General features: G+C 43.3%; 6 protein-coding genes across 6 annotated transcripts; 4 read left to right on the forward strand and 2 right to left on the reverse strand.

The window, feature by feature from the left end:
- Positions 1 to 1238: 1238 nt before the first annotated feature.
- Positions 1239 to 3554, forward strand: BRETT_001313 (uncharacterized protein; the record flags this gene model as incomplete). Its single annotated transcript, XM_041279867.1, has 1 exon — positions 1239 to 3554. The coding sequence occupies one exon, from the start codon at positions 1239 to 1241 to the stop codon at positions 3552 to 3554; it is 2316 nt and encodes a 771-aa protein (XP_041138081.1).
- An 89-nt stretch (positions 3555 to 3643) lies between these two features.
- On the reverse strand, positions 3644 to 4654 carry NUC1 (nuclease; the record flags this gene model as incomplete). The annotated part of the gene is made up of 1 exon (XM_041279868.1): positions 3644 to 4654. The coding sequence occupies one exon, from the start codon at positions 4652 to 4654 to the stop codon at positions 3644 to 3646; it is 1011 nt and encodes a 336-aa protein (XP_041138082.1).
- A 723-nt stretch (positions 4655 to 5377) lies between these two features.
- On the forward strand, positions 5378 to 7639 carry BRETT_001315 (uncharacterized protein; the record flags this gene model as incomplete). Its single annotated transcript, XM_041279869.1, has 1 exon — positions 5378 to 7639. The coding sequence occupies one exon, from the start codon at positions 5378 to 5380 to the stop codon at positions 7637 to 7639; it is 2262 nt and encodes a 753-aa protein (XP_041138083.1).
- A 752-nt stretch (positions 7640 to 8391) lies between these two features.
- Positions 8392 to 9990, forward strand: NOP58 (Nucleolar protein 58; the record flags this gene model as incomplete). The annotated part of the gene is made up of 1 exon (XM_041279870.1): positions 8392 to 9990. The coding sequence occupies one exon, from the start codon at positions 8392 to 8394 to the stop codon at positions 9988 to 9990; it is 1599 nt and encodes a 532-aa protein (XP_041138084.1).
- Positions 9991 to 10472: 482 nt separating this feature from the next.
- BRETT_001317 (uncharacterized protein) lies at positions 10473 to 11108 on the forward strand (the record flags this gene model as incomplete). Its single annotated transcript, XM_041279871.1, has 1 exon — positions 10473 to 11108. One exon carries the CDS (start codon positions 10473 to 10475, stop codon positions 11106 to 11108), a length of 636 nt encoding a protein of 211 aa, XP_041138085.1.
- A 1309-nt stretch (positions 11109 to 12417) lies between these two features.
- On the reverse strand, positions 12418 to 15813 carry BRETT_001318 (uncharacterized protein; the record flags this gene model as incomplete). The annotated part of the gene is made up of 1 exon (XM_041279872.1): positions 12418 to 15813. The coding sequence occupies one exon, from the start codon at positions 15811 to 15813 to the stop codon at positions 12418 to 12420; it is 3396 nt and encodes a 1131-aa protein (XP_041138086.1).
- Between the last annotated feature and the right edge of the window lie 239 nt (positions 15814 to 16052).

Raw genomic sequence — 16052 nt, forward strand, 5'->3', positions numbered from 1 at the left:
GTAACACTAACTTTAACATATAGCATTGTTTAGCGAAATACATTAAACGAGGTAATTATTCTTTAATGTGAATGACATCTCTATTGCAACTTACTCCACTAGCATAAACTAGGTAACAAAATCTTTATTTACGTATACATTCATATGGATCTCATACTGTACAGGCTTGCAATATTCTCTATGTTACTCACAACAGGAGATACTTCATGATTTCATGAATATTTCAATAGTTCGTATGTATGTTGCGTGTTTGTATAATATTACCGAGAAGCTTGAAAAAAAATTCTAACTATATACAGCAAAAAGTAATCATGGAAGATTGCAATATGCCGATTCTCTTTAATATATTAACGTAGCTCCAATAACTGCCTTGATGCAATAATACTTTTTATAGCTCTTATTTTTATTATGACGGACTTGTGTATAAATTTATATACGAAAATAGAATATGCTGGAAATTGTAGTCTTAAACTGAAACATTCAAATTCACAAAAATCTGTTTCTTTGAATTATTCAGCATTTCATATTGCCACATTCTATTCTTCTGAACACATTGAAAAATTCCCAGTAAAGAAGTCAGAATAAAAAAATAACCTAGTGCGTCGTTTTCTTAGCTCATTCTCTCTCTTTAATGGCAATCCCTTCACTTCATACCAACATGTCATAATAAACTAAACAGCTATTCGCGAGATCTAATTAGGCAAGTCAAGTGGAATAACGCCTGACATAACAAATACTAGAATCACGTACTGGAGCATACCATTCGCGCATGCTTCAAACCAATAACTTCACGAATCAACATTTATTTTTTTATTTTTTGTCTTATTTTTCTCGGTGTGTTTACCTGACATCATCACGATATACTAAACACAAATAATCATTCACATAGGAAAGTGAAGAAGTCGTTAAGCGATTAACTGATTCAAACCCGACATAGAGTGTATATAGAACTGTGTCAGTTGTTCCGCTTGATTGAAAAAGGCCGTTGGAGTGAAAATATAGGATAAACACACGAGGCCATTCGGAAGTCACCAACTTTGAAACAGATGATCAAGAATAAGAATTGATTAAAGCATCCTTCGAACAATTATTGTTTCCTTTATAGAGACGGCTATAAGCTTATTAAGTCTACTATAAAATTCCCTTAAGCGATTGTTTAGGAACTTCGTACATACAATTAATTGCACTGGCTTTATTTCAGTGCATTGAATTCTTTTCACCACACTTACTTTTGAATAATGCCTTCGGAACGCCTTCTGTATCGGGCGAAGATGCAGGATCCGGCATCCGGACTTCCAATCTACGTGTTTGACACAACCTTTTTACCCGTGAGACTGATTGAGGCTGGAAGTTCAGATATTAGCATCAGAAACTTTGCTGCCAAACTGTGGGAACATATTCCAACAGACACACCTTTCTGCTTAGTATTCTTTACCACGGTATTTAGCAAGTACGATCTTTCTTCTCAGGATCGGCTCCGTCTGCCATTCAATCTCATAAAGATATTTCAGGTGCTAACTGCCGAAAAAAGACAAATGCTTTCAAAGGTGTACATGGTGCACGGAAACTGGCTCGTAAAGTCATTTGTCGAACTTTTCAGGCCCCTATGGGGTACGAGTCACGTGATTGTGCATTGCAAGAACTTGAAACAGCTTTCAGAGAACATGGATATTACTGCAATGCCAATTTCACTCCTGACATACGTTGTGGATCGGGCAGTGTACAAAAATAGGGCTCTTTCACCCAGAATGATGAGGAAGATGCCAATTTTGTACGGAACACCACTTATTGTAGCAAATGGGTTTGCATTCAGACAGTTTTCTCGCATTTATAATAACCTCATGGCTTATTTGAAGACCCCAAAGTTGAACTTCAAGCTTTCAAGGGATGAATGGCAGATGGTGATGCGATTCAACTATCTTGATGATGAGACCAGACTCACAATCTCGATTTTGAGCGGGTGCATAAAACGGAACCAGTGCGTTTTTATGTCGGACTTTTCGTTTCTTGAGCATTACATCATCCTGATGAAATTCATATACAAGTTGAGCGAGTCCTATGAGCCCATCCTTCCCCTTTCGGCGGTTATAAACACAAGCTGCGACTGGGACAATGCTGAGGAACTCAATGCGGTTTTCAACAATTTATTAGTGTATCAACATGGGTCAACAGATACTGAAAGCACTGATATGGATGCTAGCAATCCTCCCCTATATGACAACTCATACATCTTGATCAAGTTGTTCAAATTCTTCCACACGCTTCTGGAAAAGTTAAACGATGAGGTTGACGTGTTTGAAGACTACAAGGAGTTTCCAGAAAACGTGAAACGAAGACAGATTCTGCGACTTATTCTTGCATTCACGAAAGTGTTGTACGATGATGATCCAGACCTTGAAGATGCAGATGGATCTGGCTTTGATGCACTTTTCAAGTTTGTATATGCTGTAATGAGGCACTACACTCGGCTTAGAGTATTTGGGACCTCTGCAACACTGGAAGAGTTTAACAACTACATTACTATTGAGGACTCGATTGGTTTTGGAAGGTTCAAAGATCGGGTTCTTGCAGCTTTGGAGAAGCGTGATGATCGGAGTATTAGATCTGATGGAACAATAGAGGAGAAAAGAGAAGAAAGTAGGGTTGTGGATGATAATGAAGGAAACAAAGTGCATAATAATAAAGGAAACAGAGTGCATAATAATGAAGAAAACAAAGTGCGTAATAATAAAGGAGGAGTACCAGAATACAACAATGAAGATGAAAGGGGAATTAAGGAGGGTACTGAAATAAGAACTGATGCAAGAGATAAAGCAGAAAATGAAGAAGAAGTGAAAGCAAATGCTGTGGTGGATAGGAAAGCAGATAGAGCAGATACCAATGAAGAAGATGGGAGAGAAGAAGGGGTTGGTGATAGTGAGCAGGAGAAAACGGAAATAAAGAAAGAACTACAAAAAGACCAAACACAAATTAAGAGAAATGATAAAACAGAGACTGACGAAGAGAACAAGAAAGTGGCCACACCGAATCACACAACCAAAGATATTGAAATACCTACAGACTCTGAAAATTCTAAGGACAAAGCACTAGGCACCATCCAAGACACGGAAATACATACAGACTCTGAATTTTCCACCAAAAACAACCCATCGGAGATATCTCTGGAAACATCTTCCAAGACATCATTTGAAACAAATTCCGAACTTGCTACAACGATATCTTCAGAATCAACATCAGAGACACTTGAGCAAAACTTGTGTGGCGATTTCCGATCGCTGCTCAAAACAAGAACAAAGCCGGCAGAGAAAGAAAAACCAACGAAGATAAAGGAGAAAAGACGCAGGTGGACAAATGAGCTGGTAAAGCCGTCAGATCAGCTCACATCACGGCTAATAAAGTACACAGAGAAGGATCTTATTGTACAGAAGGAGAGAACAAAGCTCAGCGGCTCGTTTACAGACAAAAAAGGCCGGTCCAAGCCAATTAAAGGCCGCAAAGTGAGCGAGTTGGCGCAGCTATACGAGCAGCGGCTTTTTGGCGAGTCAAACGCGTGATAATAGTGCATGTGTAAGGCTGTATATCTATAATAATGGAACTATATTACGAATGCAATTCATCTATGAAATAAAAGAAGGATTCTGCCTCATTTGCGAGGTGCCGGCAACGACTTGGCGGCATTACTAAAGTCCCTAACGATAATCTCGCAACGAACTTCCTTGCAGAGGTCCTTTTTTTTTGTGTCTGGCACTTTTTCAAGCAACTCCAAGCCTGAGGACCGCTCTAAGGCCTCAACAGGCACCTTGAACGATGTTAGTGGAACCTCGTTTGGAATCTTGCCGTTAGGTAAAACGAATGCTGCAACAGCGACATCTTGGGAGTCTGGCTTTTTGCTGAGCGAATTCTCGGCAACCACAAGCTTGAAGAAGTGCGTAGGCACAGCCACGCTTGGCGGATTGCCAATAACTTCGTAGCTGACCCGGAACTTACCATCTACAGGGTCCTTCCGGGGAAGAAATAGTGGTCCTGTGATAACTCTCACGGATCCATATTTCTTAGTTAAACACCGGCAAAAATACTCCAAGGAAGCCCAGTAGTCACGGTTGAAGCCCTCACCAACTTGTGGTGACATGTTTGTCAAGAGAAAAGTCTCATCCATGGCCTGCTGGGAGACTTTGGCGTCTGCTGCTGGAGCCTGGTGGCCTCGGTCATATCCGGACCTGAAATAATCCTTGAGTTTCGACCTGAAAATCTCTGGAATCGACTCATCCTCCTTGAAAAACGAGTTCCGCCTGTTGCCGTTGGTCGGTCCCTTTTGTAGGGATGCCGGAGTCAAGTGCTCCACAACGTAGTATGGGTTTCTCGTTCTTCTGTCGTAAACAGAGACAAACTCCTGGTGTCTTTCCAGGTCGTGAATTGGGCCTGGAAATCCATATTTCACAAAATAATCGACAGGGTTGATGTCGGCACCAGGATTTGCCATATTGTTGGTGGTTCCCTGTGGTTTGGAAGGAACATTTCTGCCTCCATTTGCCGGAAATTCCCCAATTGGTGAACCTGGTGAAGCTGTCTGTGTTGATCCCGATTGTCTACCCCAGAAAAAGAGGGACACTGCCCCCAGAGAAAGTGCCGTTGTGCCGGCCACAGCCTTAAACATCGCTTCTTGTTTAGTATGTGATGCCAAATGCTTAGCTTGGAGTAGTGCAATTTATAAATATACCGGAGTGGATGATACTGTCAATATTTATACTTAGCTGAAAAATTCCGAAAGCAGGGAATTTTTTCCTCAGATCAAAAATATCGGATCAAAAATACGATAGGTTACAAAAAAACGTGGATATAGTGATAAATCTAGATATATAATGTAATATAGACGAAGCACTAATCGGATATGTTCAGACGGCCGAAATACATGAAGAAATATAGTTAACGAATATAACAATTATAATGATTCTTCATTATAAAGCTATTCTTGTCCTTTGAACTGAACCAATTTCATCCTATCAGATACGAAGTAGAAATTTAAAACTACCACAGTTTTACATTTATTCAAACAACCAAACACATACAGTACAAAAAACTTACAATTATTTTCGAGGCTTTCAATTTTGCAAGAGTCATTTCATTGACCCTATCAATAACAACATGCTCTTACCCTCCAGAATTTCCCATGTCTTCCTCATAACAAATCCCTCTTGCATACGGTATTTACACATCCGTGCATCTGAGCATAAGCGAAATTTCAGCCTGTATTTTGAAATGTGGAGGAGATGAAAAATAAGCCTGACATAGATATAGAATCATAAAGGTCAGCGTATTCACAAAAACCAAGTACTATTCACTTGTAGAACAGTTGCATGGTGTGCGGAATTGAACTAGAATGGCATTTCTGTACAGGAAACTTGCCTATAGACCAGTCTTTCGAGCGAGATGTAGTATTTCGAGATTCAATCACAGCTTTTCAGGATTGAGCTCCGAGATCAATGGATCAATAACGGAGGAAAGTCGAGGAAGGGCAGATGATGATTTTAGAATAAAGTACAGGAACACCGAAAAATTACGGTTGACACTTGAACAGATGAAAACAATGACACAAGAAAACAGAGAAATGTCACGTGAGCTGATTGACAGCACAGAAGACAAGCATATGATATTAGAGCGCTTAATTGATCAAGAGAATCATACCGGCAATGTCGATACAATAGAGAAGCTTTTATTTGTTCTTCCGCCATCTGTGGTGGTGCTAAACATATTTAATTATTTAAAAAGCCGAGGGTTTCGAATTCCGGACCGGGAGAAACCTTACTGGCTATTGATTACAAAAACAACCATTGAGCTCTCAAAAAAGATAATGAGAACAGATGCCGAGCGGAAATTTGCAGTAAGAGCAGCTTCTACACCGATTTTGTTGACGGCACAACTATTTAGACTATGCATTAACATGAGACTGGGTGCTTTAGCCTGCAAAATACATAGCGATATGATCTGGGTGACGAAAAATCAGGATAAAGCAGTTTCTGAAGAGTGGCAGGTGCTGTACAATCACAGAAACATTCACAATTTAGTAAGAATGTTGAGTTTGAGAGATCCATCGAGAGATGAGGAGGATCTCGCAAGGATATTCAAAGCAGTTTCCATATGTAATGAGGGTGCACCTAAGGTGGAGCCGTTTTCATACACGGCAATGGAAATAGTGGCGATACTAGATAAAGCCGCTTTATTCACAAAGAGAAACAGCTTCAGTGCATCGCAAGTAAAGTTAGCAGAGACTGTGATCAGCAAGATGGGAGTTGCAATGGTGGATTTGATCGAAAAGCAGGTTGCAGGAAAACATTCAGGGACAAGCCGCATTGTCTGCTCTCAGACGCTTCACCATTACTTAACTTTTTGCTATCGATACATAGAGGGCAGGATTTTCTTCAATGATGGAGGATCCGTGTACAGTACTTGGTGCTCGATAAAGCCGTTTCACAACATAGTGTACAACACAGACATCAAGACCCCAAACAACAACGAGCTTAACTGCTACTACTACTATGGAGTTTTGGCGAGCATGATTTCGTTCTTTTCGAAAAACATTCGGTACAGACCGATGGTCTCTGAGCTCATCAAGCAGTTGCCAATTAGCTCTGTAAATATAGCACCAGGGTTGATGACATCAATGGTGAACTACTCTATTCGGGTGAAAAACACGAGGCTCATGAAGTTTATACTTTCGCAGTATTCGGATGCCACTCTTGGGCTTCGAACCAAGTACACGGCGAGCCAAATGTCATCGATGTTGAAGTTGGCTTTGGCAAGCAAGGAGTTTGCTCGTGCACGAAAGATCATGACGTTCATGAAGAAAAATCTAATGACTTGCCAGCCCATAGAGTTCAATGAGCTCATTATTGCTACACTCCAAAGCTCAATCAAGGATAAAGAGCAGAATGCATGGGAGATGATTCAGCAGAGGGAAGCTGAGGTTGCCAAATACGGATATATCAGCTTTCTCAACTATATGATCAACAGCAATTCAGGACTAGACTTTGATAAGACCGAGTATATATTTAGGCACGCAGTGAGGTCGATCGACCCAAACGAGAACCATTTCTGGGACTACTGGCATCTCTCTTATATGAAATACATTGACCGCAAATATGACACATGGCAGTGCATCCAGGTGTATCAGAATTGCATATATGCCGAAAATTCGCCCTTCAAAACTTTGACAGATTTTGAATATAGACAAAATCCATTCTGCACTAGACTGGACAAAGTGAGAATGTCACTTTCGGTTTCGGTGAGGCCACTAATAATACGAGATATATTCAAAGTCGCGTTTGGAAAATTGTCTTTTCAGAAGCTTAATGATAGTGAATTTAGAGAATCTCATAAGGAGTGGAAGAAAGTGAGAAGATGGTGTACAGAGGAGCTCAAGAATCTTGGGTTTTCCCAGGAATCTATTTGGATTGACCTACAAAAAAGCATCAGCAAGCAAACCAGAAACATTGGCTTTAATTTAGAAAAAGCGCTTATAGATAGAAAAAAGGACATGCAAGTAACGGCAAAGAGATCTGGAAAAAGACTGGATCGGTCAATCAGAACGACATATTTCAGCAATTTGAAACAGCTCAAAGAAGTTTGGGGTGATCCCGATTAGCATGCTATCCTGAACTGTAATATAGATAAATTATAATGATAATAGTAATAAAATAATGATCACAAAACATTAGAAAAGGAGAAGAAGTAGTTTACTGGCAATTAAGAGATAAATGATGCTTAACATTGTTCTTTGATGTGGCACTGATGAAATTAAGAAATATGCTACTAGGTTGCGTTTTAGGCAAAGGCAGAGGAGAAAAGAGAAAGGTGAGAAAGATAAAGATAAAGTAAGAAGAAGACAGAAAGATAAGATAGAGATAATGTAAGTAAGAAGAAGACAGAAACATAAAGATAGAGATAAAGTGAGATAAAGTAAGATAAAGTAAGAAGAAAGGGGAGAGATCAAGTAAGTAATGCAAATACCTTAAATCCTGTGGTTGTCAGGCTTAAAGAAAGGCTGTGCGGCTTTCAGATATGGCAATCGACAAACCAGTGAGAATAATGATAACGGTAACATTGATGAGTGAAAGCAAGCCATTGTAAGGACAACACATCCGTACACATATAGCGGAGAAGGATGCTAGCTAGCCATTGATCAGAAGATTTATTTGTTTCTTTTTCAGTAATGAGGGTGAAAAATTTTTTATTGTTCGAGGGGGAAAAAAATTTTAAGCTGGAAAATTTCCTCAGACACCAGTGAAAAGACAGTAGCAAAGCTGAGGAAGGAAAAGAAGCTTTTTACGAATTATCGGTTGTACAGTGAGAGAAGCAAGCTTTGAAGCCAGAAAAAACGAGCAGCAGATAATCAAGATGTCATACGTTTTGGCAGAAACACCAGCCGGATATGCTTTGCTGAAGGCCTCGGATAAGAAGATCTACAAATCTTCAAGTCTTTTGAAAGATCTTGACAATGAGAAAAAGGTGCTCAAGCAGTTCAAGATTGCCGCATTCTCGAAGTTCGACTCGGCTGCAAATGCGCTCAAAGAGGCAATGTCGGTGAATGAGGGTAAGGTTTCGGAGCAGTTGTCGGAGCTCTTGAACAAGGCCAAGAGTGACAAAAAAACACATTTGATCGTTTCGGAGACGAAATTGGCCAATGCAATCAACAAGTTGGGCCTCAACTACTCGGTGATATCGGATGCAGCAACTTTGGACATCTTCAGAGCCGTGAGAGAGTACCTCCCGGAGCTTTTGCCCGGAATGACCGACAAAGACGTGTCTACAATGTCATTGGGTCTGGCACACTCTATTGCCAGATACAAGTTGAAGTTCAGCCCAGATAAGGTGGACATGATGGTTGTGCAGGCCATTTCGCTATTGGACGACTTGGACAAGGAGGTCAACACTTACGCGATGAGAGTTAAGGAGTGGTACGGATGGCATTTCCCAGAACTGGCAAAGATAGTTGTGGATTCAGTTGCATACGCCAGAATCATCTTGACGATGGGTTTCCGGACCAATGCGCACGACACGGATTTCAGCGAGGTGTTGCCCGAGGAGATCGAGCAGCAGGTGAAGTCGGCAGCGGAGATTTCGATGGGTACGGAGATCACCGAGGGTGATTTGCAGAGCATCCAGGCACTTGCACAGCAAGTTGTTGATTTTTCCACCTACCGGGAGCAGCTCTCAAACTACCTCAATGCGAGAATGAAGGCCATAGCGCCAAATCTCACGGCTTTGGTGGGTGAGCTCGTTGGTGCACGTCTTATTGCACATGCAGGATCTCTGGTTTCTTTGGCCAAGGCCCCAGCTTCAACAATTCAGATCTTGGGAGCCGAGAAGGCACTTTTCCGTGCTTTGAAGACGAAACACGACACGCCTAAGTACGGATTGATCTACCACGCATCCTTGGTTGGCCAGGCAACCGGTAAGAATAAGGGAAAGATCGCCAGAGTGCTTGCAGCAAAGGCTGCTGTGGCTTTGAGGTATGATGCACTTTGTGAGGAGAGAGACGATTCCGGAGACTATGGTCTTTCTGTGAGGGCCAAGGTGGAGTCCAGATTGAGTGCACTTGAAGGAAGAGACATGAGAACAACTTCCAAGATATCGACTGACTTCCAGAAGGTTGAAATAAAGGACTCAAAGCAGTACAATGCAGATGCAGACACAGTTGTCAAGACTGAGGTCAAGGAGGAGGAGAAACCAGACGAGGCAGACTCTGATGACGAGTCGGACTCCGAGGATGCCAAGCCGGTGAAGGCCGAGAAGAAGAGAAAGAGAGATGAGGATGAGGAGGAGACTGAGGTGGAGTCCAAAAAGCAGAAGAAGGAAAAGAAGGTGAAGAAGGAAAAGAAGGAAAAGAAGGAAAAGAAAGAGGAGAAGGAAAAGAAGCATCATCACCACCACAAGAAGGACGGAGAAAAGAAGCACAAGGAGCACCACCACAAGCACAAGAAGGACAAGAAATAGAGATGTTCACGGGACGTGTAGTTTACATAACTGGTACACAGTTGCGATTAGTACTTAATATACCGCTTTAGTTAGGACATGGTAGATTTGGTGTAGGTGATGTTTTGTATGATAGTGGATTAATGTTGGAGGTGTGTTAATGGATGATGAATGTGAACTGGAAACAATTTAATTTATTTGAGTATGTAGTTAGATACCTGAATTAGCGAATTACTTAATTATTTCAATATTCGCATTATTTTTTCCAGATCCTATTTTGGCAAATATGATCCAGACAAGAACCCCAATAAAGTATTACTCCAACTTATAAGAACAAAGACTGCACAAAGACCACACAAAGGAACGCGTATTATTCCTAATATAAACTAACACATATTCATCTAATAAACCGAATCATAGGATTATAGGATAAATCCGAGAAGCAAATATAAAGCAGCGTATATATCACATATTAAAAACTACATATAATTCTTCTGCCAAAGATGAACGAAGAACTGGACAACTCACTTCAACTGGAACAATTCACACAGGTGAAATCTCTCCTCAACAGACTTTTGCAATCGCTTGATGATGAAAACCACGAAAAAGCCAAAATAGACTCTAATATTGCGAAATTGTGCAAGCAAGAGAAGATAGATCCTGATACAATGCTACAGGCGAAAGCAGATGGCGTGGAAGGTGAACTAGAGCATGGAAATGGTAAACTAGAGCGTGTGAGTGATAAAGTGGAATATAATAATGATATATCAGAGTCTAAGCATGGTGAATTACCACTTGGCAATGATGCAATAGAACGTGGAAACAGTCTTCGATGCCAAAGAGACCTTTTATTGAGCAGGTTGCAACGTGAGAAATATCTCAGTAAGCAATACGAGGATTTGCTCAAGCGACATGAGAAGCTCATGAGGATAATAAACAACAATCTTAACAACAGAATGAAGTTGGAACAAGGAGCAAATGCGTCGTATAACGCAGAGGCGGAACGACAGCTGAGGAATTACACTGAGAGTATTAAGAGAATGCGGCAGGTGTGTTGTGATTATAATGATGAGTACGCAGGTGCCAGAGGGCGTCTTTGTGCAACTACAAAGGAGTTTAATAAAGCGCTTAATGAGTAGAATAGTTGAAAATGTTCGGAGAAGCATATAGAATGCGGAGATGGGGAATAACTGAAATTGGGCATAATTAATAGGAGCAACACGAGGGGAATTATGAGAGCATGATATGATGCAATAATTTGTACTGTCTAGTCATTATAAATTGGTTAATGCATTTCACATTGTTATTGCTTATCTAAGTTGATCTCTACATGAGTCTCTCACTCTGTGGTTCATTTAATTTAATTATTTATTACTCTATTTGAGTGATAGCACACTTATTTAATTGGCATGAACTATCGGTTTGCATATGTTTGTGTGACTATCTTATGGTTTATTCAGGTGTATCAACGTATTCAGTTCGACACCAAGTGGATTAATGCATTTTACTTGTTATATTCTAATGTTGAACTTATCTGATTTATTAGTACATCAGAATGAACTGTTTAAATAACGTGCTCACCTATATTTAATTGATCCGATTCGCATCTACTGTTTAGTAGGTTCACCTCTTTTATTCGATTAACATGCTGTACTTATCTAGTCTGGCTAACATCTATTAACATGTCAACGCATGAAATTGATTACATATATCTTTTACTACAGTTCAAGACAAGCCGATAAAATATGTATGATACGTTCATAACCTACAAATTTACTTTTGATTGCGTACTTAGCTGAATATATATCTAGGATAGATATTTATGATTAGAAATAAGATGGGTAATTAGGATAGATATTTATGATTTGATAAATAGGATTATGTACGTTTGATTAGATAGGCACAAGTGTACGATACATGCCTACATTCCTTCAATAGATATCTAAGATAAATGTCCAAAATAGACACATATGGTTAGATATATTAGATACATACATAATATACAATTCATACCTAAAGCATATATTTATGATTAGATGTTTATGATAGGTACCTAAGATAGACACGTACGGTTAGATACTTCAGATAGATACTTCAGATAGATACCTCAGATAGATACCTCAAATAGAGATCTCAGATAGATACTTCAGATAGATACCTAAGATATCTAAGATGCGTACTTAAGATTCTTTCGATACACACCTGAAATACATATTCATGATTAGATATCTAAGATAGATACATATTGTTAGATACGTAAGATAGTATCTAAGATTCATTCGATACATACCTACGATTCATTCCTATGATATATGGCTATGAGACATGCCTGAGATAGACACCTAGGAAAGATACATATTTATGATCAGACACCCAAGATTCCACACACACATACTCATGATTATATACGCATGCTTACACCTGTAATACGAAGACTCGCACTCCTCATCATTCGCGCTTGGCCGGCTTGGCCTCTGATCCGTAGTAGACACGGCAGAAAAGCGTCTTGAAGACATCGGACTGGGGCTGGGCGTGGAAGCGGGGATCTGTGCCGAAGTAGACGGTCCAGAGACACCAGATGTAGCAGAAAACAACGTACAGGAGGAGGTAGGGCCGCCTGAGCAGGGCCCGCCAGGACAAGACGGCCTCCGGAGGCTCGTTGCGGGGGCATTGGGCTGCAAACTGCTGCACGTGGAGGCATTTGCGGCATTTGGCGATCCGCGACTGCAAGTTAGCAATCTTGAAATCGTCCAAGGACCTGAGGTTGGTCTCGACCTCCTTAGTTTTCTGGAGCAACAAGTGGACCTCGTACTTGAGCCGGGCACTTATCTTGTAGCTGGTCCTCAACTTCTGGCGGAGCTCCCTGTACTTTGCGGCGGCCTTGGAGCAGTCTGCCCGGGAGTTCTGGTACCGGGCGAGCACCGTGTCCAGGCGGATGCCCCGGTAGACGTTTGCCCGGTAGCCGTCGGTCTGCCCGCGGAGATCGGCCGACAGCCGGACGATGCCGAGCCTGAAAAAGTGCAAAAGGGCGATGTACTGGGCGGCAAGCCACTCCTCGGTTACCAGGGAGCCCGGGAAGCCCGGGCCGGAGACATCGAAGCAGTCTGTGCCGGCTGTTTCGAGGGCCTGGTCGACGGCCGCGAAAGACAGGGCTCTTTTTCTAGAGGCGGGCGGGGGTGCCCGGTAGCCGCACCAGGGCACGGCGTGGGTGCCCGGTGGCCCACCGGGGGCCGGGGAGTCGGCAGCCTGCAGCTCGGTGGCGAACACGCCGGCCTCGCGGGCGATAAACGGGACGCTTGTTCTTCGCCGGAGGCGGGCGTTAAATCTGGCTGCAGTGCATGAGAAATTTGGGTGGGAAGGAGCATTGAGTTGATTTGGTTGATTTGGATAAGGCTGGTTGGAATAAGGTTGATTTGGTTGATTTGGATAAGGTTGATTTGGCTGATTTGAATATGACTGACTTGAATATAACTGACTTGAATATAACTGACTTGAGGGCTTTCCATATGACAGACCTCCATTCACTTGATCTGAATATGACTGATTTGACAAATTACCACTCACCTGACTCCCCCCAGGATACCCCATCTCATCCGAATTCCACGCATACTTCAGGATGGTGGCCCGGGAGGTGTCGTGGTGGCGGCCACGGCCCGGGGAGGCGGCCCGGTGGGAGGCTGAGGCGAGGCTGGCGACGGCAAGGCTGGCCCGGTGGTACCGGGCAGCGAGGCAGTCGCGGTCGAGGTTGGCGGGCCGGCCCTTGGCGAAGAAGAGGTACAGGAGGCGGGGCCCGGCACAGAGCAGGCGGATCTGGCGGTAGTCCTGGCAGTCGGCTACCGGGGGAGCCTGGTCGGACCCTGGTGGTGAACTGGGGGAGTCGGCGGCGTCTGCAGGCACCCCGGCGAGCACCTGGAGCGCCCGGACCGACGTCAAGTCCAGCACGGTGTTCTTGACGAGTGTCTTGACCTTGGACAAGTCCTTGGCGAAGTTCTGCCCCGTCTTGACGGTCTGGACCCAGGCGAAAAGCCGCGTGATGGTCTCGCGGTCCAGGTAGCCCTCGTTCTCCCGCGTGCGGTGCAGTTTCTGGGCCCGCTGGAACAGCAGCACGGACACCCGGAAGCCCTGGACGTCCAGCGGGTCCTTGGGGGCCATAAAGCTGCTGCCACCAAGGGCAAGCAGCGTGCGAATGAACAAGGTGAGCCCGATAACGCTGAGGAACCGCACGGGGGCCGTGCAGCCCGGTGGCCGGCGGCTGAGCAGCCCGCTGCACGGCGGGATGTCCGCCACCAGGCGCCACCACCGCGTGAGCCCGGCCTCCGTGCCCCGGCAGCACAGCCCGTCGCACCACGCCGCCGGCAGCACCCCGTAGTAGTACAGGAACGTCTGCACCACGCACACCAGCTCACGCACCGCGTACCGCACCGCCACCCCGGCCGGCACGTGGTACGCCGCCCGGAACTTGTCCTCCGCGGGCTTCCCGGGGCTCCCGATCGCCGTTGCTGCCCGTGTTCCGCATCCCAAATGCTTCAAGTCGTGGTTTTGCACGTAGCACTTGTAGATTTTCTTGATGTCGCCGCCCGGAATCGGCACCAGCGTGAGAGACGCATCCAGCTGGCTCACGTTTGTCACAAACACCGTGCCGTAGTCGCTCAGAGTGGGGAAAGTGTGCCGGGAGCCGCCCAAGTCCCCGATGTATGCCCGGAGGGGCCCCGGCCAAGCTGCCTCGTCGCACACAACCTCCACGCGGTACGCACACACGCGGTCTGCCGGGTCGCCCGTGTAGATCACGATGGAATTCCGGGCTGACCGCTCGTACACCCACTGCTCCACCAGGTACGACTCAAAGCCCTGCAGCTCGATCCGCTGCACCGCCACCCCGTCCAGCCAGTGCTGGCATCGCCGCCTCACCCGGTCGAATGCCACCATATCGGGGAAGACGAATTGTAGGGAGGAGGGTTGTTTAATACTATGTGAATCAGTCTGCAATTTATCACTATGCGAATCAGTCTGTAATTCATTCTGTAATGTATCACTATGGGGCTCATTCTGCAATTTATCACTATGTGATTGATTCTGAAATTTATCACCATGCGATTGATTATCCAAATTACTGTATTGCGATTGATTCTGAATTTCATTCTGTAGTCTATCACTATGCGATTCATTCTGCATTTTATCACTATGCAATTCATTCCGTGGGCTACCACTATACAGCATCTTGTCACTATGCAATTCATATTGTGGTCCATTTCTATGCTGTAATTTATCACTATACTGCAATTTATTACTGTATTGCAATTCATTCTGAAACTCATTCTGTAATTTATCACCATACTGCAATTTATTACCATACTGCAATTCATTCTGTTGCTTGTCACTATGCAATTCATTCTGTTGTTTGTCACTATGAAATTTATTACTATGCGATTTATCACCGCGTGATAATTCATCCTGTGGCTTATCATTCTGTAATTTATCACTATACTGCAATTTATCATGACCTAAATTATCATACTGCAAATCATGCTGCAATCTATCATCCACTTCATCCAAATTATCCCCCTGTAATTCATATCCATCAAATGCTTTATCTCCACGCTCTAATTTATCCCCAAACTGCGTTGGTTTTCCATGCAATTTATCTCGATGTTGTAGCTTTTCATGCAGTGAAGTTCCATACAATTTACCTTCATTTTCTCTTTCACCTCCATGTAATCCATCCTCTAATTTATCATTCTCATCATATTTCTCATTCTTCTCATCCTTATCCTTCTCACCTATATCTTCTGCTTTCTTCCCAGTTGTCTTTATCGTCTTTTCTGCTAGTTGCTTCGGATCTGACATCTCTTCAACACGATATCATATAACAGGCATCCTGTATTTTACTAAAACAAGCTGTGAATACCCAAATAGTGAGATGACACATACTCCAATTACCTCTGTGTGGTTATAATAGGCGCGGAAACTACAATTTCATTTCTTTTTGGCCTCCGCGCTTATCACGTGATCCATACCTACCACTATTAAGCTACAAGATATTTCGCGGCTAATCCAGCAATTTAATCGCAGCTACAGCCTCACTT

The sequence above is a fragment of the Brettanomyces bruxellensis genome, chromosome 8 (genome assembly GCF_011074885.1).
Source record: "Brettanomyces bruxellensis chromosome 8, complete sequence".
NCBI classification, from domain to species: Eukaryota; Fungi; Ascomycota; class Pichiomycetes; order Pichiales; family Pichiaceae; genus Brettanomyces; species Brettanomyces bruxellensis.